Genomic DNA, 22,895 nt, shown 5'->3' with positions numbered 1-22,895 from the left:
ACTCATTCTCCAAGGCTGCGCCGGTGTCACCGGACAGGGAAAGCTCATCGATGGTGAGCGTAAGCGTGCCAGCTGGGTCCAGAATACGGCACGGCCTTGCTCCACCAGTTCCATAGCAGTTGTCAGTGCACCATGACGAACACTGCACGAGAAAGCATCCATGGCAAGTGAAGCTGTGGCAATCCTGACGACATCGAATATATATGGAGAAGACGGCAGCATAGTAACATGCTGATCTAGGAATTTCAACGCAGTTTGATAGGCAAGTAATGCAGAGTCATGCTTCGTCTCTTCGGCAGAGTGGCCCATGACTTGGCAGCAGTAAGATCCATACGGGAGACTGCATGAGATAAGTAGGAGAGTTGCACATACAGCCTAAATGCTTCATCACGGTCAGACGGGATGCCCCGCTGCTCGAATCTGATATGAAGGCTCAGGGCAAGATGATTGAGAGTCATCGATCGATCAATATGACCGCGATCGGAATGACCGGGGGACGAAGGAGTAGTGCAGCCCGGTTGAGCTCGATGGCGTCATCAAGGTCAGACGGGACGCCCCGCTGCTGAAATCTATTTCGAAGGTTGTTGGCAAATTATTGAGAGTTATCGATCGATCAAAATGACCGGGGGGATGAAGGAGTAGTGCAGCCCGGTTGAGCTCTATGGCCTCATCAAGGTCAGACGGGACGCCCGCTGCTCGAATCTGTTTATAAGGCCAGTGGCAAGACCGCCGAGAGACGCTGATCGATCAGGATGTCCAGAGGGACGAAGGAGTAGTGCAGCCCGATAGAGCTCAATGGCCTCATCAAGGTCAGACGGGACGCCCCGCTGCTCGAATCTGTTTTGAAGGCTGATGGCAAGATTATTGAGAGACCCTGATCGATTGGAATGACCGGGGGGACGAAGGAGTAGTGCAGCCCGAAGGAGCTCTATGGCCTCATCAAGGTCAGACGGGACGCCCAGATGCTCGAATCTGTTTTGAAGGCCGATGGCAAGATTGTTGAGAGACGTTGATCGATCAGAATGACTGGAGGGACAAAGGAGTAGTGCAGCCCGATGGAGCTCGATGGCGTCATCAAGGTCAGACGGGACGCCCCGCTGCTTAAATCTATTTGAAGGCCGTTGGCAAGATTATTGAGAGACCCTGATCGATCAGAATGACCGGGGGGACAAAGGAGTAGTGCAGCCCGGTTGAGCTCTATGGCCTCATCAAGGTCAGACAGGACGCCCCGCTGCTCGAACCTGTTTTGAAGGCTGATGGCAAGATTGTTGAGATATACTGCTCCATCAGAATGACCGGGGGGACAAAGGAGTAGTGCAGCCCGGTTGAGCTCTATGGCCTCATCAAGGTCAGACAGGACGCCCCGCTGCTCGAACCTGTTTTGAAGGCTGATGGCAAGATTGTTGAGATATACTGCTCCATCAGAATGACCGGGGGGACGAGGAGTAGTGCAGCCCGATGGAGCTCGATGGCGTCATCAAGGTCAGACGGGACGCCCCGCTGCTGAAATCTATTTCCAAGGCTGCTGGCAAGATTGTTGAGAGACGCTGATCGATTAGGATGACCGGGGGGACGAAGGAGTAGTGCAGCCCGGTTGAGCTCTATGGCCTCATCAAGGTCAGACGGGACGCCCCACTGCTCGAACCTGTTTTGAAGGCTGATGGCAAGATTATTGAGAGACCCTGATCGATTGGAATGACCGGGGGGACAGCTCTGCAAGGCCGCTCGACACTTTTGCACCCTGTCTGTTATGCTATCGACTGACATTGGTCAAGAACACAGGGAGGATGAAGCCGAAGAGCGCCGTGGCAATTGGGCGAAGACGACCCTGTGCCTTTCATGAGTACAAAATCTAGTGCAATACGCACGGACATAGAAATTCGAGTACTGACACCCGGAGAAGAAATGGTATAGTGAGCGCTGAACTTGTATATGTGGTAAGAACTAGTAGCAGTACTGAGGGCCTGAGGCCCAGTGAGAATTGGCTGTGCCCGGATAGGGCCGAATATGTTGAGATGAGAATTACCATTTTAGTACTATGTCGAGTTATGCTTCTTTCGGTTGAAATCGATACTCGTCAATTTTACACATTGTAACTGCACCAACGACGCATAGCGCACTGCGCATCACGTCACTCGCGGTATCGATCGCAACGTGCAACGTCTCGTATCACGTCACTCGCAGTAACGATCGCAACGTGCAACGTCTTGTATCACACAGCGTCGCATATTGCACTAGGTATGCTTAGTACTTCTGTTATTTGTTAAATCCTAGGCTAATCTATTACAGATGCTACCAATTTCGAACAAATTCGTGTGCGTATGCGAGAAGTATGGGTTGGGAAGACCCCACTCGATATCAAAGTCGACATGGTATGAACACCTCCAGCAGGCTAGTACGGAGGAGGAGAAGGCGAGAATACGTGCTGCTGAAGCACTACATACATATGGTATTTGTTAGTTTCAATTTTGCCTCGTATACTCACTAGGATCTTATCATAGACAACACTATGCAGGATCACTCACTTCCAGAACAGCCGCAAGACGATCAAAGTGTAGCTTCTGGCTCCTCTCTGCCTCCCAGTTCTCGTCGCGCAGCCGCAATACAAACCCTTGCCAAACGAGCGCGCGAGAACCAAGACACGAGACGTGTTGGACGCCGAAATGTGCTCAAAGTACCTCGATTGACCAGTCGGATATCACAATGCGTGATGATGATGACAATCTGGTACGTATGTCTAGCGAACATGTCGAACTATGCACTGATAATTATCAGACAGATGATGTACCTGTGCCTCTCGCTGATCCGGATGAGCATCCTGGCAATTTCGCTGATCAGCACGAAGTTCCCGTCCCCAACAATAACCCACCCATAACTCCTGGCGATGTCGCCGATCAGCACGAAGTTCCCGTCCCCAATAATGCTCCACCCATAACTCCTGGCGATGTGCCAATCAGCACGAAGTTCCCGTCCCAACAATAACCCACCCATACCTCCTGACGATGTTGCCGATCAGCACGAGCCTCCCGTCCCCAACAATAACCCACCCATACCTCCTGGCGATATCGCCGATCAGAACGAAGTTCCCATCCCCGACATAACCCACCCATACCTCCTGGCGATGTCGCCAATCAGCACGGGCCTCCCGTCCCCAACAATGCTCCCGAGGGTGATGGACACCAACAGGAGTATCAGTTTGTCCTGCAACGCCAACCACGACCAAATATTGATGTGGAGGCGCTTGCCCAGATGGCAGTGCTTCCAAAGATGAAGGAGACGATGGAATACATACTCGCACTTAGAAATGCATCCCTGGAAGATCCCGATAGCGAAATTGGATGACGCAGCTCTTGAGAGACTTCGCAATCCACCTCGAGAGCCTGTCGTCATAGATAGTCCGAGTATCTGGCACAGCATATCCTCGTACCTCGCATTAGAACATGCATCGCAGGAGGCCTATAATCGGATCCAGAGATCTACCAAGCTCAATTTTGCAGGAGCTGCTGGTGTCGATGAGATCCTTAAGTTTCTACAGTGTCGAGAAGATTATTGCGCAATATACCGGTGTTGAATCAATCAAGCACGACATGTGTCCCCAAGTCGTGCTTAGCGTTTACGGGTCCTTTTGCAGCTCTCGAATCCTGTCCAATGTGCGATACATCCCGGTGGGATCAAGCAAGACTGCGTGCAACTAACGGACGTACAAAAGTCGCTGCTCAAACATTCACAACCTTACCGCTAGGGCCACAATTACAGGCCCTTTATCGACACCCTGACAGCGCACAAAATATGCGCTACTTCTACAATCGAGTTCGGGAAGTTCTCGCAGGCCTCACGCAAACTGGAGAGATTCCGGTTTTCGACGATATCGCAATGGGACATGACGCTATTGGTGCGGTGCTTGATGGAGATATAAAGGAGAACGATATTGTTCTGATGGTGTCCCTAGATGGTGCCCAGCTGTACGAAAGCAAACAATCCGACTGCTGGATGTACATATGGGTCGTCGTCAACCTTTCCCCCGACAAGCGATACCGTAAAGCTCACGTCCGCCCTGGCTGGTTTCATTCCTGGGCCTAATAAGCCGAAAAATTTAGATTCTTTCCTCGTCGTAGGCCTACATCATCTTGCGGCTCTCCAGAATGAGGGCCTCGTCATATGGGACTCATCTCGTGATGTAACATTCACATCCGACCTTTACCTCATCTTCACGACCGCGGATGGGCCTGGGCTAGTCTACTGGGACGGGCATGGTGGGGCCATAGCGGGAAAAACGGTTGTCGAGTTTATTGCGGTGTCCTCGGCAGACGCAAACCAGGAGGAACACACTATTATCCTGCTTTGCTGAAGCCACTGGGTGCGTGTGCCCCTGGCAGTGACCACGCTGATATTAGTGTTTTTCGGCTTCCCCCCGGTGGTTCTGAAGAATACGCTCACAACTTACGGCGCCTCATAACTTCCCCGAGTCAACGACAATTGGACATTCGTAAGACCGAGACTGGGATCACAAGACCGCCTCTTATTCTGGGCCTCAAGCCTTCACGCTGCCTCGGTATTCCCCACTGTATGACTACTGATATAATGCATCTCGCAGGTAATCTCAGCGACTTACTTGTTGCTCTCTGGCGCGGGACAATAGATTGTGGCGTCACGGATGACGTGGCCACATGGGATTGGGCCGTACTCCAGGACGCGGATACTTGGAGTGCACATGGAGAGTCGGTTGCAGCGACAGGACCATTTCTACCTAGCTCGTTTGATCGCAAACCACGGAACATCGCCGAAAAAATCAACACGGGGTATAAGACATGGGAATTCCAACTCCATACCTTTCGGTCTCGGGCCCGCGCTGCTTTATAACTGTCCTCCCAGAGCCATACTGGATGAATTACTGCAAGCTCGTGCGGGGCTTTCAGTTGAATGTGCCAGCATAGTATTACCGTGCAGCATATCCGAGAAGCCCAAGAACTCTTGTGTACCTGGGAGTACTGAATTCGAGCACTTGTATTACAGACGCCGGCAAGATCGCATTCACTTTATCCGCCCCTGCATCCACCAAACCAACCATCTCGTTGCTGAAACCGTGCAGAAAGGTCCTCCTATCTGTTACGCGCAATGGACCATGGAGCGGACCATTGGCAACCTCGGGCAAGAGATACGTCAACCAGCTCGCCCCTTATGCTAATCTATCCCAAGAGGGTGTTCGACGCTGTCAGGTCAACACCCTTTTATCCATCATGCCAGAGCTTGACGAGCCAGCAAAACTTCTGCCGGTGGGCAGTAGATCTAGGAGACGGGTTCGCATTATTGCGAAAACGAGACAAGTATACCTTCAGCCCAGTCGGAGGTGCTGCACAAGCCATACTCGATTACCTAGGAGATGGACGCCCGCTTCCTCGTATCAAACGTTGGGCACGACTTCTCCTGCCTAATGGCCAAATCGCACGATCCTTATGGAGAGAGATGTTCAAACCACTCGACCAAACGCGCATGTCACGAAATGTGAAAGTGAGTATCACAGAACATAATATTTGCACATTACTAACACGACATAGCTACAGTACCGTGAACAGGTGCGGTTTGGTGAAGTTTTATACTTTACCAGGCTGTCGGTTCAAGCAGACTTCGACGACGAGCATGACTGGCGCTGGCAGGATGTCGCGGTGGTCCAGTTATTTTCCCTTCCAGACGCAGATCTCCTTCGGCTCTCCTCGCACACCGTTATTTCTTGCTCCAAACTCGAAGAAATCTGCGTAATTGATGCGAAGCAGGTTCTGAGTGTGGTTGCGATGATTCCGCACAATCCAAGGCTACCTGCAGGACTTATGGAGGAGGGAGAACGTTTCTTCATGCTTGAGAAGCCCGGTTTAGATCTTTCGAATGTTGGGATCACGAACAACATTCTTGATGACGACGATGACGGTGCAGATGTAGAATAATGTATTATAACGGTTAACTGTTCCCTAGAATACACTGTATACAAAAAATAAAGTGCTGCTGCGTCGTGGTGCGTCTTCACAATCTATCGCAGCTTCTCTAAGATTGAGTGTGAAGAAACATAACGACGAAAACACTCCCTTGCCGGGCGTCATCACATCAATTTCGACTTCTCGAAAATTGAATGCGAGGACGCTCGTCAAGGGAGGTTAACAATGGAGGGATTGCAGAGAGCAGGAGAGTATACGACCAGAAGCTTTATGCGTTTGCGATTGAATAGAAACTTAAAAAGGACGAGTGACAGAGACCATTCAATTGAATGAATTGCGTGCTTCAGAACACGATAACAATAGAATCTACTACGGTGCGTAAGTTGCTTCGTGATAACAATAAGATCTTCTACGGTGAATAAGCGCACAGAATCCTGATCATCGGATTGGAGTCTGCGGTAGATTGGTAGCCCATCCGACAAGACATGTTGCTGCGCGGCCATATGTGTATCATCTGCACCCAACGCGGCGAGATCCCATGATACTTTGTTGTAAACTGGAGGATACAGTGCAGCAGAAGAGGTACGCGATGTAAACCATTCGCCCTGTGAGAGCCGCTTTAAAGCGAGTGCAATTGTGGGTATGCTGTGAATGGCATTGAGGCGTAGTTGAACGTCTTCCGAGCGCAGCTCGTCCATTAGAACGGCAATAGGTGCAATCTGCCTTGGTCGTCAATACGACGAGCGAATGTACCATGTACATGTAACGTACCGTTTGACCAATCCAGAAGTGCCCCGCCATTAACTTCGTTGTGATCTGAAAAGAAAATCCGACCATCGTGTGTTTCAGGGCGCAATCTATTCAATTGAATTACAACCGCTTAAATACTCACCTTGTAGTCCACAAATCACAATACTTTCTTCGTACTCACTTGTCTAGTTTCCTTACATTCTCTTGTGGGGAATCCACATTAGAGTGTGAGAAGACAGGCCATCTAACTCCGCCGGAATTTGCCGTAGACTCGACTGGCAAAATTTCGTTAAGTCCAGCCCACCTGTTGCAACAACTGATTCGGCTAGCATTATGTCCTCATCTCATCAACTAGTGCCTGCCGAAAGTTCACCTGCTCAAACTGCGCTTGATCTTATCGACCAACTGGCCAATGTAACATTACACGACAATGTTATTATCTTGGAAGTTGAAAATCTGCTCGACGGTTGGCCTACCTACGAGATCAATTTCACACCGAAAAAACCGGGACCGCTGGTAAATAATTTCAACTACTCCTAGTTCTACTAATACTTGTATGCTAACATTGCCTCTGCAGAAACTCGTCATTCGCCTTCTCGATACCGTGAAACTTGTTAAACTAGAAGACTGTCCAGACAGCGAAGCCGAGGGTTTGTTGCCCGGAAAGCCAAAAGGGCGGGAGAGGTGAGTGTTTTTTATTCCTCCTTCGAGCCTATGTTCACGCACCTTCTCGTAGTACATGTCCTCGATCAGAAACTCAAGGCCAGAGGGACTTGGGAGATCCAGATATTACAATGGTAGACTTGGCGACTTACTCCAGGTAAGTGTTCTGATCATTCTCTCGGCTACTCGACAGCTCGTAACATATTTGTATTCAGCGGTCATGTCAACGCAAAGCCCATTCAGCTCCTGGGACTTCGAGTCTCAAAGAGCCTCCCATGCGCAAAGTCCCTGTCTCCTCCAGACGTCCATTCCACGATACAGATTGGCCACCTCGCCGGCCTCGCAAATTGAGACCCATTTCTCCTGATGAGCCCATAACTGAGCTTCACACCTTCAGAACCTTCTCTGCCGCTGTTGGTCCATTGCCTCAGACGGAGCATACCATGTAACCCTTGCATCCCATTGTCTCTTTCATTCGTTGTCGCACAATCACGATACCGTCTCTTGCACCGTCTCTTGCACCGTCGCACTTTTGCACCCATCACTCGCTCCATGTTGTTGTACCCTTTGTGTCCTGTTCTCGCATCGCATCTTGCTCACATTCCCCATAGAATTATTGTACCTGTTCTCGTATCGCATCTTGCTGGTTATCGCATGTATTGCCCTAAATTTGCACAATAAAATTGCCTCGCTCGCACTCGTTTATCGGAAGCTGTTTCCAGCGGAGTTTAGATCTCACGACATCTGGCTTGTAGTATGTGCGTATTGCTCTGGCTCTTACTTATATCATGTACTCTTCTGCTAGTGGAAGCACCATGGATTTCACTGGGGGGTCTTTATTTCATCCTACGCATAACTCACAATGTCCTCCGCAAAATTTCAATATGCCGCGTTGGGGCCAGGAACTTACACCTTCCCCCCTATCTCCCGGTTCTATGCCATTACCGCCTGACGGAGATCTCTTTACAGATAGTTCTAGAGCGCCGCAACCTCATTTTCAACAGGTATGTTGGCTTGCCGTGATTTTGGTGCTGATAAAAACATTTTAGGGTGCATATATGCACGAAATTCAGCAGTTCCAGGCCTTGCATGAAAAGTATAGGGCCTTGGAGCTGCAAATTGCAAAGGTTACGGCAGAACGCGACACCATCTCGTATGTACATTCATTATTCGTACTATTTTAACTAACTTACGCTTGATAGGGCTGCATATCAATATCTTGCCAGCGCTGTTCGTTTACCGCTCAATGACCCACTCCAATTTGACCCTGCGTCCATCTCAACACCAGCAAGCACTACGCAACGTCCAAAACCAGACACCCACCCCAATATCCGGTTCTGGAACAAGGCCGACTACTTCGAGTGGTTAGAATCGGCTGAAGCGGACAATGCTGTTGGCCGCGGTAAGCTTGCATTCCTGGAGGACGAGAACGGTGATCCGATCTCAGAAACTACGATTGACGCCATTCGAAAGGCCCTACGTGCAGCATGGTCCGAACTTCTCAGTCGCAAGCTCGCACCTTTGACTTGGGGAAAGCTGACTGCGTCAGGTGGCCAGTTGGTGAATACCTTGATGGAAAATGCCTTCCCTTTGTTCAAGTTTGCCAATAATGGGTGGAAGCTCGACTATCTCGCTACAATGTCTTATTCGTCTTGGCGCAGGCATCACATGGACGACCATGGCAATCCGCTATCTGCTGGCGACACCGGTGATGATGGCGACAACACTTCAAAAGGCAAGAAAAGAAAGCAGCGCATGAAATCTGAAGCCTTCGAAGTCCTTGAAAAGAAAATCAAAGGTTCGTCTTACTTTATAGATTGACTGATACTGATGTTACCTTGTTTTAGTTGATCATGATGTGCGGGAGAGTATTGTACTGCCGCTGACTCCACCACCATCTTCTACTTCATCCCCACCTCTGCTCCCAGTTCAGCCGTTCTCTCCGACTGGTGCTCCACTGTCTACTCTGCAAACCCAAGATCCAATCGCCGTAACGGATCAGGAACCTCTCGACGACATCCCGAACATACTACCCGAGCCTCTCTCCGCACCAAAACCCGTCAAAATTATGATTGTCAATCCGCTGTGAGTTACACACCATACTGCTTGCGCTCTCACTACTAACCATGCTAAACAGATCTACGCTCGCACTAGCTGCATCCAATATTGTAATACCACCTACTACAGCTCTCTCGAGTATCCCACTGTCCCTACTAGATCCAGGAACCGAACTCGAACCAACGGATGCAGGGAGCATTCCTGCTCCCTCCGAGTCTACTAGGAAAACCCCAAAGACCGGTAGCAAGGCAAAAATGCGCCCAGGCAACGCGAAAAACGGACGGTGAGTGCGAATGCATCAATCTTTCTTCGCTTATTATTTGCTCATACTATCGTGCAACAGGAACTTATGTGCGCTACGTTGGCTCAAGCAGACCAAGCGCAATGGGACAACGGACGAGTTTAATGCCTTCTACGGGACATTGACATCAGATCAGCTTGGAGTAAGTCGGCTACTCCGAGTCTTGTACGTGCTAACTAACTCTTATTTGCTCGATTTTTAGAAATACAACGAGGAAGCCAAGAATTTGGTATATTGTGTTTACTCGGTTGTCTATGGTACTAATCAATGTTTTTGCAGGTGTCCAACGACGCGTGGAATAAGAATGTCAACGAGGGCCAAATCTACTAGCCTTTCACTCCATTCTGCTACCAGCGTCTGCCACACCTTCGTTGCTGTGTTATCCACTTCCTATTTTCGATCCCGCTGCCTGGTCTCGACATGTTTTCGATCTGCTCTGCCGTCTGCGTCCTTTCTACTTGGCTCTCGATGTTTGCGATCCGCTCTGCTGTTTACATCCTTTCTGCTCGGCTCTCGACGTGTTCTCAAGGTATACTCCACCTGTTTCGCACCAGTTTCCAGCTGCTTTCGTATACCGATTGTATTCTGCATAATACCTAGCATTCAATCAAAGCATATTTGACACTATTTAAGCACATTCTGGGAGGACAGCGCAAGTGTGCGTGGATATGCCTACTCAAACAATATGAGCATATTGGCTACTTTTTGAGCACATTCTGGGAGGACAGCACGATTGTGCGTGGATATGCCTAGATATGCGCAGTGTAAAAAGAAGCACAAGAGAGCACACGAGGCACTGCCCCGTCTTATAGAAAATATGCTGTGAGTCCGGATATCGGGCGAGATGCGCAAGTATGTGCTCTGTCTCTCAAACGCGCATCTCGACATATTCGGCCCTATCCGGGCACAGCCAATTCTCACTGGGGTTCAACTCTCCATCTCGCAATTCCTGCGCTGGAGACACTTTACAAATCTTGGTCTTCGCGAGCAGAAAGGCCCAAGTATGCTCGGTTCGCTGATTCACTGAAGGCCGCCGCAGCAAAAATAGATGAATACTACGAGAAGACTACAGATTGCCCAGCCTACGTTATCGCTATGTGTTCGTTCTCTTCTGTTTAAGCTAGCTGAGTTTGACGGTGTGCCGTTGTAGTACTTGATCCGACGTCAAAACTGGCATACTTCAAAAAGCACTGGCCATCCCACTTGCTCGATGATGTGCTTGCTTGTGCTGAGAATGTGTTCAAAGCACACTTTTACAAGCTTAATCAAACTCTGTCGTCGTCGCAGCCTACAACCACGAAAAGCAAGGCCGCTGGCCTCAAAAAACTTATTCGAGAGGTTCAAAGTGACTCCGATAACGATTCTGAGGCAGACCCAGGTGCCACGTCCATTGGCGACCCAGCAACACCATGGAGGGCCGAGTTCGCGAGCTATATCGAAACTATCGAGGCAGCTCCCTCAGCAGGTATGAGTACTATCCAGTGGTGGGGTGTAAGTGACTTTCATTTCCTCTGACTCGAGGCTGATCACTGTGTCCATTTAGATTAATGCCTTGAGGTATCCTGTGTGGGCTTCGCTGGCAAGAGACTTTCTATCCATTATGGTAGCGTCTGTCTCGAGCGAGCGAGCTTTCTCGCAAGGAGGGATCACATCACCAAAACTTCAAAACCTAGAGATGGGAAGATAAGGTCACATCGAGACTAAGCATGTGTTGGCAGATGGAACAGGCCCGGAAGGTACGAGCAGCTCCGAAGCACCGAGATATTACCTTATTTAGGAACTCGTTTTTGAGCAATGATCGAGCATATGATGAACGATCGATCATGATGATGATTTTTCGTCATATGCTCGATCATCTGATGGATTGAATGGATGACCTTGGCACTTGCTGGTACTTGCTGGCACCTTACGATACATTATCAGGCTGTTCAAGTTGTAGAAGCACATATAATCATTATAATACAATACAAGCATTCAGACATAGACTATACACATAAACTGAGCGCGAAGGAAGCGCGAGACGCAAATACAGCTATGCGTGACAGCAACAAGAAAACGGTATGCGCAATTGCGAGAGTCGTGCGATGATATCGAAAGATGCAGGGTCCATTTGAAGAACGATAAAATGTGATGCGCAGTGAACTAGTATACCATATAGTCAGTCAAATATACCTAAGGAACATGGGAATACGTACTAGAGAAAGGGTCACTTTCTGACCTTGCGTTTCTTCTTGGTGGTGGTGGCGGCCTTGCTTTTTTTGGTGCGCTTTGATGGAGCAGGCGTGTCCATTTCCTCCGATTCTGTCAGCGAGCTCTCATCACTGGATTCCACCACATTGGCCCTGGCACGCTTCTTGGACTGTTCGAGTGCCAGTGTCTGAACCAGATGGGATGGAAGCCAATGCAAGTGAGAGAGCTAACGGTTCCGCGTCCACAGTTGGAGTCGGCGCATGCTGGTGTGGAGTTGGATTGATAGGGCGAGGCTTAGGGATGGCCTTTGCTGGGACAGGCGCAGGGTCGTCAATGGGAGGCGGTGTAGTGGCAGGAGTCGATGTTGTGCCGTTCAGAGACTCGTCAGGATCGGAAGGTGGAGTATTAGCTTTGGGAAGCTGCGCATCTACAGATTCAGACTAAATAGACATTAGCATAATATTATCAAGTGAAAAAAAATAAACCTTGAGTCGTGCTGCTGCAGCGCGACTTGCAAATTGTTTTCGCATGCTAATTAAATCATCCTCTTCCTCATCGTCGTCATCGCTGAGGTTGAATACAGGTATGCCCTCCTTGTCACCAAATACAGACCTTTGCGAACAGTCAGCAACACGCGAAGGATTAGAACAGATACTACAAACATATTCCACCACTCGAGTAAGGAATCGGCCCACGCCTGGTCGAAAGGCTCTCGGATAGCTCGGATGATCCGGTAGTAGGCGTCGTGATAGTTGTATGTACCGTCAGTAGCCTGCCATTTGTCACGAGACGAAATACTAAAACGGCACTGTAGATTGAGTTGTAAGATATGTTCATAGAGAGGTGTAAAATACGTACTTGGACAAATGTATAAGCCACATGTTCGGCATCCACCTTCAGCATGTTGTGGAGCTTCGCGTTCCCAGATCGAGTGGTAACGGCCTCTCCGTCCTTGACAAGCGCAGAGGAAGGGCCTTTGAATATATGACGAAAAACCTAAGATAGAGTCAAGATAGCGTCAACACAACAAAAAAAGAGTCGCATACCCGTCTCATAAGATAACCTTTGAAAAGGCCATCCTGCATGTTGAGCGGATCGAAATCTTGTCCAGGTAAGTCGCCCTCGTATGCGAATGCGGGCCATGCAGCTGCATGCATCTTGACCTGACCATTTTGTAGCTGTTCTTGGACTCTGTGCAAAGTGAGGCAGGCGAACAGCATAAAAAATACACGTACTTCTTGGGATTCTCGCGGTAGGCTGCAAGGTGTTTGATGGGGCAGAGCATCGCAGCGAGTTGGGGGTGGTTCACACCCATCTTAGCACGCGACTTCTGATTGTCAGAGTAGATTGGAGGATTCAGCGGCTCGCTTTCGGCGTCTAGGGCTGCATAACGTCCTATATAAGGCTTGAGTTTACTTGCGTCTTCAGAGCGGATCTGGCCGATAACATCCTGCATCTTCTTAAGGAGTCAGCGCTGATAAGTATGTATGCTACTTGGATTAGTTTACGCACCTCAGATAATATACGTGCTAGCTCCTTTCGATGTTTCTTTTTGTTACCCTTGATGAGAGTGCGGAGGTAGGGTGCGCTCATGAGGACCCAATTGTAGGTCCTCAAGTAACGCTCTTGTACGTCTTGTTTCCTGTAGGAGTGTTATCTATTAAGTAAGAAAGTAAACACAAGACTTACACGTGTTGAAGGATTTCCTGGTGTTCCTTCTTGGCGGCATCGTCCTCGATCAGAGTGCTGTCCTTGGCGGCATCTTCTTGCTCAAGGAGCATGCCGATTCTGAATGCGTCCTTGAGGACGACGTACATGTCGATTGCGCGTGGAATCCAGCGTGCAACATGCAGACATTGGTCCCTATGTCATTGAAATAAGTTCTCTCACATATAACCGATCACAAATGAAAATGACATACCTGTGATCAGAATCACTCTTATTGGGTTTTCTGTGGATATATGCGCTATTAGTAGCGATGATTCGATCAGTCGAGGCTTGAAACTTACTTTGCAAGCTTCTTCGCGGGCTTTTTGCCCTTATCAGACCCCTTTTGCAACTTACTTTTGTTGATAGTGGGTGTCGGAGATGAACGCGATGAAGTTCTAGATATAGAAGATTCGGAGCCAGAATCACTGACACTGCCCTCAGATGAACTGGTCGATGCTGCACGTCGTTTCCGGGCCATTGAATAGTACTTGTTGAATGTTGATACGGTGAATGTTGATACGGCGATAGGTGATGGTATCGGAGAGTGAGATCAATTTGGATATTAATGATCATACTTGAAATCTCCCTAAGTCCATTGTTGTGGTTTGTTATTTTCACACGCGTTGTGTTTGCTGAATTTGATATTCCCAGACGAGTCTCGATCATGATATCACCTTACTTTCGATCATATCACCTTACTTTCGCATATACTCTACCACATATCCCACTCAAATGTCTATGTAAGTCGCCAATCCTTCACACATATCCCACTCACATGTCTAATACAAGTAGGTCAATTGTCCATATCCTGCGCCCACCATGTAAGTAACAAAACTCTTCAACGTCTAACACCTTCCTAGTGCAAACCTCTTCTACAAATGTGGTAGCACGCAGAAGCTTGAGGATCTGGAGGAGGATCAGGAGTCGCGGGAATCTGGGAGAAGCTGGTGGACGCACAAGTGAGTCCCTCCTTTTCTTATTTGTCAACAGACTAACTTATTTGTGCTACCCTTCGTAGATTTGTATTATAATATTCCTCACATGTACATAGAAATTGTGATATAAAGTATGTTTCAACATCTCACCCTTGGAATCACTCTCGATGCCGGACTTGACTTGTCTGGGCTGTGGTAAGCCCTTTCCTACCCAGAAACAACTCTCTGCGCACTCCTCGCGATGCTCAAAAAACAACGCCCTCAGCCTCACGAGTTCCGCTTTTGACAAGAAACGCCGCAAGTCAAACAAGGCTGGCAAGAGGTCCAAGCGGACACGCATTGAGCGGGAGGAATTAGTTGAACAAGGTTTAGAAGCGGGCCTCGATTATGAAGCCCAGATGGAATCTGCTGATGGTACCATGTTTGAGCAGGTAATTTTAACGATATATTCACATGTGTTTTACTAATATTACAAGCACGAAAATGATGCAGGACCATCGAACATCCCGCGCTCACCCTCACCACCTCCCCCAGTCACTTCCAAGCGCTCTGGACGCACAGTACGCATGCCCAGTCGCTTTGTCGACTATCTTCCTGGATCAGCAACACACCTCGCACACATGCCTCCCACTAACCGGCAGCAATGAGGTCGTGCCCTTCACGAAGCAGATCGATCTGATCATGATCGAATACCATCTCCGTCTCCGGCCCCTTCTTCTGATCCAGAAGATCTACACCCTGTACTCGTCCCATTCCAGACGGAACCCGATACAATGGGACTCTACCGTGTGTATCCAACACGTCCCACTCTAGCTCCTGAGGGTAATTTGACCTTGGAGAGAGTGACAGATGCTCCGACTCTGGCCAGTGACGAGGGGGTGGCTGGTAGAGTCCACTCTGGTCTCTCAACACCTGAGATCACTGCCGATCAGTTATTTGACGCGTTCACAAACCACACCTCCGGTGTTTTGATGGCTTGGCACTATACTGGGACCAATAGCAACTCAGGGGCTAACGTCAATCGCCTTGCGGAATATCTTAGTTCGGACCCCCTTTGCTGCCTCGCAGACCTAAGTGGATTTAATTTCACGCGCAAATGAAGCTGTTGGATAAGTACATTGAAGATAAGTCCAACCCCTTTCGAGAAGAATATGGATGGCGCCAATCTACCGTCAAGATTCGATTGCCGATGGAGAAGACGAAATTCTTATCCGAAGCTGATGCCCCAGAACTCGACATCCCAGGCGTGTTTCACCGTTCCTTAACCGACATCATCACCCACGTTTTTGAGAATGAAATCTCACAGACATTCAATATGACGCCATTCAATCAGTACTGGAATACGCCTGATCATCGGACCGTAAAAGTGTTCGGGGAAGCATATGCCTCCCCTGTATTGATGGAAGCTTACGAGGAAATTAACGCACTTCCACGTGACCCCGGAGATGACTTTGAGCGTGTTGTCGCATCGATCATGGTCTGGTCAGATGCTACACATCTGGCTAGCTTCGGGGATGCATCCCTCTGGCCATTCTATGTCTTTTTTGGAAATCAGTCCAAGTATACACGAGGCAGGCCTACAGCGCGTGCTTCCCATCATTTGGCATATATTCCGACGGTATGTACATTCATTTTTCATTAATTCCGGTATCTGATCACATTTCCCTCAGCTTCCCAACAATTTACAGGAAATTTATGTCGATATATTTGGACAGGCTATGTCTAGTGATGTACATACACATCTGAAACGCGAGCTTATGCAAGCCATATGGAGATTAATTCTCGATGGTAAGTTTATGGAAGCTTACGAACACGGAATCGTGATCCGGTGTTCTGATGGGATCACGCGAAGAGTATTTCCGCGCTTCTTTTCATATTCGGCGGACTATCCCGAGAAGTAAGTAGTACGCATTTCATTTTACGTGTCAGACATGAGGTATTGACATGTTTACACTGCGCAGGGTTCTATTAGCGACTATAAAATTTCTGGGAGGGTGTCCTTGTCCACGCTGCCTGGTCAAGAAGGCGGACGTCCACAAGATGGGCATGAAACGCGACATGAAGAGTCGTCTGACCAAGCGGCGTATCGATGACTTCCGACGACAGCGAAGTGTTGAAGAAGCTCGCAATTTGATTTTCCAGCTCGGAGTCCCTGTGGGCGGGAGCCGCGTCAAAGCGATACTTGATGAAGCTTCCTATGTTCCAATTCGTGTAAGTAATGCTACATACTCATGATTTATTTGACTGATATATACTATGGGTCAGAACGCCTTTTCAGAAAGACTTGCAAAATTCGGATTCAATATGTTCGAAATGTTCGTTGTCGATCAGCTTCACGAGTTCGAGATCGGTGCCTGGAAGGCTAAGTTTACCCATTTGATGCGGATACTTCATGCAGCCGGAGGGAATTCTATTGCGGATCTCAACAAACGGTAATTTTTTTCATATTATTTATCTTACTCAGTACAGGCTCAATGTCTCCCATCAGATACCGAAAAGTACCGACTTTTGGCAGGGGGACTATACGGCGCTTCCACAACAACACTTCCGCCATGAAAAAACTCGCAGCTCGTGACTTTGAGGACTTACTACAGGTATGTTGATTTGATTGATTGATTGTAGTCTATGTTTAATTATTGCAGTGCGCTATGCCCGTCTTCGAGAAGCTACTGCCAGATGACCACGATAAGATCGTGCTGGATCTTCTATTTGATCTCGCTGTTTGGCACTCATTTGCAAAGCTTCGTATGCACACGGACGACACTCTCATATTATTCGATACCGCAACCACGGTCTTGGGCCAATCTGTCCGAAAATTCTTCAAAACTACATGTAAGTACTATCACACAACAGAACTCCCCCATGAGCACGCAGCACGAGGACGTCGAGAAGCTGCATTAGCAGCTAAGCAGCCTCCATCATCAGGGAAAGGGAAGGAGAGGTCCGGTCCCAAGTTCAAGGCCCTCAATCTGTCGACTTACAAGTTCCACGCTCTCGGACATTATCCTAACACAATCCGACGTTTTGGTACCACGGACAGCTTTTCCACCCAGTCGGTAAGTTTAATTCAAATCGATCCATTGAATATCTAATGTACTATTTTTAGGGAGAACTCGAACACCGACGAGCCAAACGCTGGTACCCAAGGACAGCCAAAAATCACAAGACCATGATCGCTACCATGACTCACCTCGAAGCCCGCGAACGTGTCATTGCACGGATCAACCAACGACATGAAGAGTTATTAAAGCCACACCGACGCCAGCCACGCGAACGATCATCACCCGCTGCCCATTATCATATTTCCAAATTTCCTAAAGCATCCTATGACATGACCGCATGGCTCGGCGAACTCGAAGGCGACCCGGCGATCAAGGTAAGTAGTTCTTTTTATTTTTATATCGATCAATTAATATGGTGTCATAGGATTTCGTACCGAGATTGAAGAACCATCTATTGGCAAGATTGCGTGGTCTCGAGTACTCCGGAGACGAAGACGAATTCTCGGACGAGGACCGTAGCCAGGTCATTCTCGCCAACAACCAACTCTATGAACACACCATCCTGCGCATCAACTACACTACATACGACCTTCGCCGAGAACAAGATTCAATTAACCCAAGAACTCACGCCGACATCATGATGTTGTCACACGAGGATGACGAGGACCGACACCCCTATTGGTATGCCCGGATCATCAAAGTATTACACGTCAATGTGTGGTACTATGGTCCGGGCATTTCTCAAGCCGTACCTACTCTCATGCATGTTTTGTTCGTGCGCTGGTTCGGACGTGATGTTGCGTTCAATGCTGGGTGGTCTGCCAAACGACTACATCGCATTGGATTCATCAAACAAGATGATCCTGACTGCTTTGGCTTCGTTGACCCCGATCAAGTGATCCGAGGGGTCCACTTAATTCCCGGATTTCAGCATAAACGGACTGACACTCGGCTTGGACCTTCATTTGTCCGTCCGCCCGAAGACAAAGATACAGACTGGTTATATTTTTATGTCAATCAGTATGTGTTTTTCATTGTCTATACTACTAGAATCTAATCTACGTATTTAGCTTTGTAGATCGCGACATGTTCATGCGCTTCCGAGGAGGTGGAGTCGGGCATAAGATGCCGCAAGATCTATTCGAGCTTCTGCGGAGTGATGGTGCCGATGTTGTGGAGAATGCGGCCGAGATTGAATTGGATTTAGGAAGCTTGGAAGACGAAGACGACGACGACGCCGATGAGGATGATGAGGAAATGAGTTGCGAGGATGAGGATAGTGAGGATGAAGGCAGCGCAGATGCCAATGATGACAAGGAAGACGTGATTGTAGCTGACGAGGGGGAGGAGCTCGATGATGAATATCTTGCGCAGGAAGGGTATGGCGCCTTATGATTTTCATGTATAGCTCATTGAATATAATCTAATATCATTCTGACATACTACTAGTACATGAATATCATACTGGCGGGAGTATCTACACAATACTTGCAACGATCGAGAATTGATAGCGAAGTGATCGAGACGTTTAAAAAATTTCCTTTTTGGTCAGGGCTTCGTGGCTGCATCATGTTTTTTTAATTCAACATACCGGGAAATTTTGAATGATGCTGGCAGGTAATATCACGCGGTATTCAGACTGAGAAGGGTATCTCACAATATACTCATATCGACAGTACATTATAATATTGGTAGTAGGTACCTACAACGATGGTGTACTACTTCTCTAGTCTACGTCATCATGATTCTTCACGATCGCGTGCTTACATTCATATCGCAACGGCATCACCCGGGATCCAACATGATTCGTCAGCATCATCCTAATCAGGGAATTTCTAGATTTTGAAGTTTTTGTGATGCACGATCAGCAAGCGGCGTAATCGGCTGAAAGGAGATATCGTTGAGGCTCTACAATGTGTTAAGTGCTCCCTTCGTCATGAACTTATATTCCGCGAGGCCGGTCCTTCATCTCTTGTGGAGGAAGAAGCTGATGATTCTGAAAATGAGGCTGAGGCTGGTGAGCACGAAGTATCCAAAGACGAACCAGCAGATGACGAGGGGTGGGATGTGCTGATCTTGGAGGATGATGATGACGACAATATGTCAGAGTTTGATTCATTAGGTGACGAATAAGCGCTGTACAATTGTTGATATATTATAGACCGTTTTTCAAGATATTTCAATGTTCAAAGCCGTGAACAAGCCCAAGCCAAGCCGCGGCTTAGGCCTGGCTTTGGCTCGTGGCCCGGCCTGAGGTTTTTCAAAGCCCAAGCCTCCCCAAGCCAGGCCTAAGCCGCGGCTTTCAGGCCGAGCCGGGCCCGCACAACACTAGACAAGGGTAGAGACCGCTTAGATAGATGTCTACCTCATTCTGAACTGTAAAGGAACCACCGCGAGACATGGTCAAAGCTGCAATAAGGGCGGACTTCGATGGCGAGACTGGGACTGATGTAGGAATGGTAGTGCCGGATGCTACACATTGCACAAGTTCATTCGCATCGTACAAAGAATTGCATGCCTCTCAATGATCATAGCGCATCGAGCAGCAGTAATAAATGTCAACTACGACAATCAAATGATATCATTTTATGCATCACACGGTTATCGACAAAGTTGCTAACAGCTCAGGCCGCTACTTCTGGAAATGCAAGCACTGTGGTCACCTCGACAATTCCCTTGGTACCAAAATCCAAGGTCGTGACAATAGTCTGCCTACATCTGGGAGGAAATAACAAATGCGAAGCACTGATTCAAAGCAATACAAACAGCATATCAAATGAGCCGTCAACGGCAGCGTATTCGTCCATACCACCAGCGGAATGGCGTAATTCTCCCCCTAGACTTGCAGCTCCCCTACGCGCGGCTGCCCGAGTACTCTGGTTTTCGATGCAAATAAGATTGACAGGGGCACGTGCCTGTGACAATGCCCGCTATACCTTGGGCTCAGAGCTCGGCGGGTTCTGACCGGCAACAGTATGTGAATCACTATCTTTGCCGACAACACTGATAGCATTCAAATTAATTTCTGGCTGGTAATTGACATAGGAGCACGCACTCCTTTAAATGATCGCTGAATACATATGTTGCGAGTATGGCGAGGACAATCAGTGTTAAATAGGTCACTGCAGTGAGGATTTTCACGAAGAGCTTGTCGGATGTGAAGCCAGCTATAAAGAAGGCTTGAAATCCTTTGAGATTAACGACTCGAAATCGAAAGGCGTGCACAAACCTGTCATCAAAGTTAATGTCGAGACTGCCAGAGCGAAGGACGGATACGCCATCAGCATAAGGCAGCATATGCGACGCGGGCGAGATCGCATTAACGACTAGGAATTGCTATTACCCAAGTCTGAAGGAGGTGTGAAGGCAGGCAAATGACGCACTTTCAATAACTGATCATTTGTATAGCAAGTATCATAGATGATGAGGACAGAAGTACCAGTCATCAAACTGATCAATGCGGCGACAAAAGCGGACATTTGAAGAATATACGACCCTAAGCACACGAACGTTCACATACTAACGAAGTCTCAAGAGGAGAAAATGTACCGTGCTTGAAGAACTTATTAGTTTCCAAACGCCGGCGGGAGATAGAACGAAAAGTGCTTACGCTGGCGTAAGGCATAAGAGGCTGATATGCTAAGAATTATTGACAGATTAGGTTTGTCGTAGTCTTCCTACAAGACAAAAATGACTTGCGAGGATTAGTGGATAAAAAAACAGCACTTGTCGTCAAAACCTATTCAATGAAGTCAGTCACATTCCTCGAGCAGTTTTTCGTAATTTTACCAGACCGGCCTGCAAATAAGTTTCAATAACCGAAAGGAGCAGACCGCCGATACATACCGTGACGTTCATGTTTTCAAACCGATTTACCACCATTTGCTTGTGTTCTACCCATTCCTGCTTTATCGGACGCTCTATGAGGTGACGCCAGTGTTCGACCGATGACTTCGACACAGCGATCATGCACAAAGCCTTATAGCAGAGACGCAAAACAATATTTTTTGGTAGAACATCATGCCATGATTCGCCATTGTTCCAGTTCCAGTCTGTTGGGATGCGCGGAAGTGACGCATGACAAGATTCTTCGGGTGGAGCACCAGATGGGTTTGTCGTAGACATGGGCAGAATGGATGAGACTAGTGTACCAGTGTTGAATGTATATATACTTCAGCGGCATGTGGGATGGTTATACCAGGGTCTGATGCAGTTTCGGATGGAAGTAAGCCGCTAGCAGAACAACCGCAAGGAGAACGCAAGGACTGTGGGCAATCTTCATTGACGGCCTCGGTCGCTGGAATGTCAATCTTCTATAAAATGGAAGCTTGCACATGTGGATGCGAGGTGTATGATAGTCAATGCCAATCAATGATTTATTCTTATAAGACAGGTAAACTCACAGTCACAACCACAGTATCCACACACCGGTACTCAGGTCGCTCGAGACTAGGCTTAGTACAGCTGAAGGTCTGACGTTTAACTATGGGCTTCTCCGCTGCGCAGAGGCCGCAGCCAATATTTGCACTCAAAACATGCTGCTGATAACAAGTCAGGGTTGCAATAGAATTCTGCTCAGCGAGGCTGCCACAACATGCACACAAGTAGCATGGACCACACAGGGGATTCTTGCTGGCGCTTGTGTAAAAATACAAGAGGCAATAAGCGTTCGATCAAGCGTTCAATAAAACCTTTGCAGCACCAGAAACTGAGCATTTATGATGGCTTGTGTTGGGCCGGCTGGAAAAAGAGACATAACAGAGTGGTTGAGGAAGATGCGGCTGCGGCAATTTGCTGTCACGACTCACCAGTGACACCCATTCCGAATTCGGACAGATTGAAAGTTGCTTCAAATTATTACTCAACGCTGACTTCGGCTTGAGCGTGTACCATGCACTTACGTGGAGCACCGTCGCAGAGTATGGCAGTCCATGTCAACCCTGGAAAGCATCTAGGTATCGTATGATAGTGTGCGTTTCGAGATTGAGCTCACAGTCACTGGCACTTGCTAGCCGGCCTTTCGGTGCCACTTAAGGCTTGCCAGGACTGTAGTATACCCAGCTAAAAACTTATTCAGATGAAATATCCTAGCGCCGAGCGATGGAGCATAATAGATCCAACAACGATTTACCAATCGTTACTCCGAAATAACTGCGCGGGCCCAACACAGCGAGGATGGAGATGGATCTTTAAACCCGTGAGCAAAGCTCATCATGTTACTATCTTACCTGATTCGCAGCAAGTTTGATTTCCGCAGACGCCAGTAGAATTTTTAAACGTTTTCCCATCTATGCCCACACTGTTGGGATGTCTAGTACCGCGAGGCGTTGTGTAGGTCCACGTGGGGCCCACGGGCACC

General features: G+C 48.2%; 9 protein-coding genes across 9 annotated transcripts; 5 read left to right on the top strand and 4 right to left on the bottom strand.

Annotated features, from left to right (window-relative positions):
* Positions 1-659: 659 nt before the first annotated feature.
* On the bottom strand, positions 660-1,767 carry DEU56DRAFT_984634 (TPR-like protein; the record flags this gene model as incomplete). Its single annotated transcript, XM_041360003.1, has 3 exons — positions 660-1,107; positions 1,143-1,332; positions 1,377-1,767. 3 exons carry the CDS (start codon positions 1,765-1,767, stop codon positions 660-662), a joined length of 1,029 nt encoding a protein of 342 aa, XP_041202406.1.
* Positions 1,768-2,038: 271 nt separating this feature from the next.
* Positions 2,039-3,051, top strand: DEU56DRAFT_904917 (uncharacterized protein). Its single transcript, XM_041356689.1, has 5 exons — positions 2,039-2,060; positions 2,116-2,238; positions 2,290-2,449; positions 2,502-2,731; positions 2,776-3,051. Exons 3-5 carry the CDS (start codon positions 2,290-2,292, stop codon positions 2,980-2,982), a joined length of 597 nt encoding a protein of 198 aa, XP_041202405.1. The 5' UTR covers positions 2,039-2,060; positions 2,116-2,238; the 3' UTR covers positions 2,983-3,051.
* A 3,085-nt stretch (positions 3,052-6,136) lies between these two features.
* Positions 6,137-6,764, bottom strand: DEU56DRAFT_918682 (uncharacterized protein; the record flags this gene model as incomplete). Its single annotated transcript, XM_041358149.1, has 2 exons — positions 6,137-6,646; positions 6,699-6,764. The coding sequence occupies 2 exons, from the start codon at positions 6,762-6,764 to the stop codon at positions 6,137-6,139; spliced, it is 576 nt and encodes a 191-aa protein (XP_041202404.1).
* A 246-nt stretch (positions 6,765-7,010) lies between these two features.
* Positions 7,011-10,119, top strand: DEU56DRAFT_904916 (uncharacterized protein; the record flags this gene model as incomplete). The annotated part of the gene is made up of 13 exons (XM_041356688.1): positions 7,011-7,193; positions 7,255-7,361; positions 7,431-7,497; positions 7,556-7,785; positions 8,053-8,094; positions 8,146-8,344; positions 8,390-8,493; positions 8,543-9,138; positions 9,188-9,425; positions 9,478-9,681; positions 9,742-9,841; positions 9,902-9,928; positions 9,979-10,119. 13 exons carry the CDS (start codon positions 7,011-7,013, stop codon positions 10,027-10,029), a joined length of 2,148 nt encoding a protein of 715 aa, XP_041202403.1. The 3' UTR covers positions 10,030-10,119.
* Positions 10,120-12,846: 2,727 nt separating this feature from the next.
* DEU56DRAFT_697551 (uncharacterized protein) lies at positions 12,847-13,751 on the bottom strand (the record flags this gene model as incomplete). The annotated part of the gene is made up of 5 exons (XM_041347261.1): positions 12,847-12,885; positions 12,936-13,067; positions 13,121-13,348; positions 13,402-13,531; positions 13,579-13,751. Coding segments are annotated over 5 exons (702 nt in total), but the record flags the coding sequence as incomplete, so codon positions are not given.
* Positions 13,752-14,701: 950 nt separating this feature from the next.
* DEU56DRAFT_918678 (uncharacterized protein) lies at positions 14,702-15,181 on the top strand (the record flags this gene model as incomplete). The annotated part of the gene is made up of 2 exons (XM_041358148.1): positions 14,702-14,965; positions 15,011-15,181. 2 exons carry the CDS (start codon positions 14,702-14,704, stop codon positions 15,179-15,181), a joined length of 435 nt encoding a protein of 144 aa, XP_041202401.1.
* Positions 15,182-15,277: 96 nt separating this feature from the next.
* Positions 15,278-15,634, top strand: DEU56DRAFT_747446 (uncharacterized protein; the record flags this gene model as incomplete). The annotated part of the gene is made up of 1 exon (XM_041349277.1): positions 15,278-15,634. A coding segment is annotated over one exon (357 nt), but the record flags the coding sequence as incomplete, so codon positions are not given.
* An 89-nt stretch (positions 15,635-15,723) lies between these two features.
* Positions 15,724-19,669, top strand: DEU56DRAFT_918677 (uncharacterized protein; the record flags this gene model as incomplete). Its single annotated transcript, XM_041358147.1, has 10 exons — positions 15,724-16,152; positions 16,205-16,431; positions 16,496-16,745; positions 16,800-16,966; positions 17,023-17,128; positions 17,177-17,590; positions 17,641-17,910; positions 17,961-18,556; positions 18,607-18,915; positions 19,405-19,669. The coding sequence occupies 10 exons, from the start codon at positions 15,724-15,726 to the stop codon at positions 19,667-19,669; spliced, it is 3,033 nt and encodes a 1,010-aa protein (XP_041202399.1).
* Positions 19,670-20,199: 530 nt separating this feature from the next.
* On the bottom strand, positions 20,200-21,857 carry DEU56DRAFT_137027 (uncharacterized protein). Its single transcript, XM_041344721.1, has 9 exons — positions 21,383-21,857; positions 21,326-21,334; positions 21,236-21,275; positions 21,147-21,175; positions 21,086-21,089; positions 20,920-21,032; positions 20,766-20,862; positions 20,592-20,715; positions 20,200-20,539 (listed from the first exon to the last, which is right to left on the bottom strand). Exons 1-9 carry the CDS (start codon positions 21,659-21,661, stop codon positions 20,467-20,469), a joined length of 768 nt encoding a protein of 255 aa, XP_041202398.1. The 5' UTR covers positions 21,662-21,857; the 3' UTR covers positions 20,200-20,466.
* Between the last annotated feature and the right edge of the window lie 1,038 nt (positions 21,858-22,895).

This window comes from Suillus clintonianus (assembly GCF_016758775.1).
Source record: "Suillus clintonianus strain FC179 chromosome Unknown DEU56scaffold_140, whole genome shotgun sequence".
NCBI lineage: Eukaryota > Fungi > Basidiomycota > Agaricomycetes > Boletales > Suillaceae > Suillus > Suillus clintonianus.
This window is presented reverse-complemented; position numbering and strand designations above follow the sequence as displayed.

What these genes read in the sequence shown, in the direction of transcription:
- DEU56DRAFT_904917 (XM_041356689.1), top strand. Translation starts at nt 2,290, where the DNA reads ATGCTACCAATTTCGAACAAATTCGTGTGCGTATGCGAGAAGTATGGG. An exon ending in TGAAGCACTACATACATATG is followed by an intron (nt 2,450 to 2,501) that starts GTATTTGTTAGT and finishes ATCTTATCATAG; the next exon opens with ACAACACTATGCAGGATCAC. An exon ending in TGATGATGACAATCTGGTAC is followed by an intron (nt 2,732 to 2,775) that starts GTATGTCTAGCG and finishes GATAATTATCAG; the next exon opens with ACAGATGATGTACCTGTGCC.
- DEU56DRAFT_137027 (XM_041344721.1), bottom strand. Translation starts at nt 21,661, where the DNA reads ATGTCTACGACAAACCCATCTGGTGCTCCACCCGAAGAATCTTGTCAT. An exon ending in TTTTTTATCCACTAATCCTC is followed by an intron (nt 21,176 to 21,235) that starts GCAAGTCATTTT and finishes AATAATTCTTAG; the next exon opens with CATATCAGCCTCTTATGCCT. An exon ending in TTCAGCGATCATTTAAAGGA is followed by an intron (nt 20,540 to 20,591) that starts GTGCGTGCTCCT and finishes GAATGCTATCAG; the next exon opens with TGTTGTCGGCAAAGATAGTG.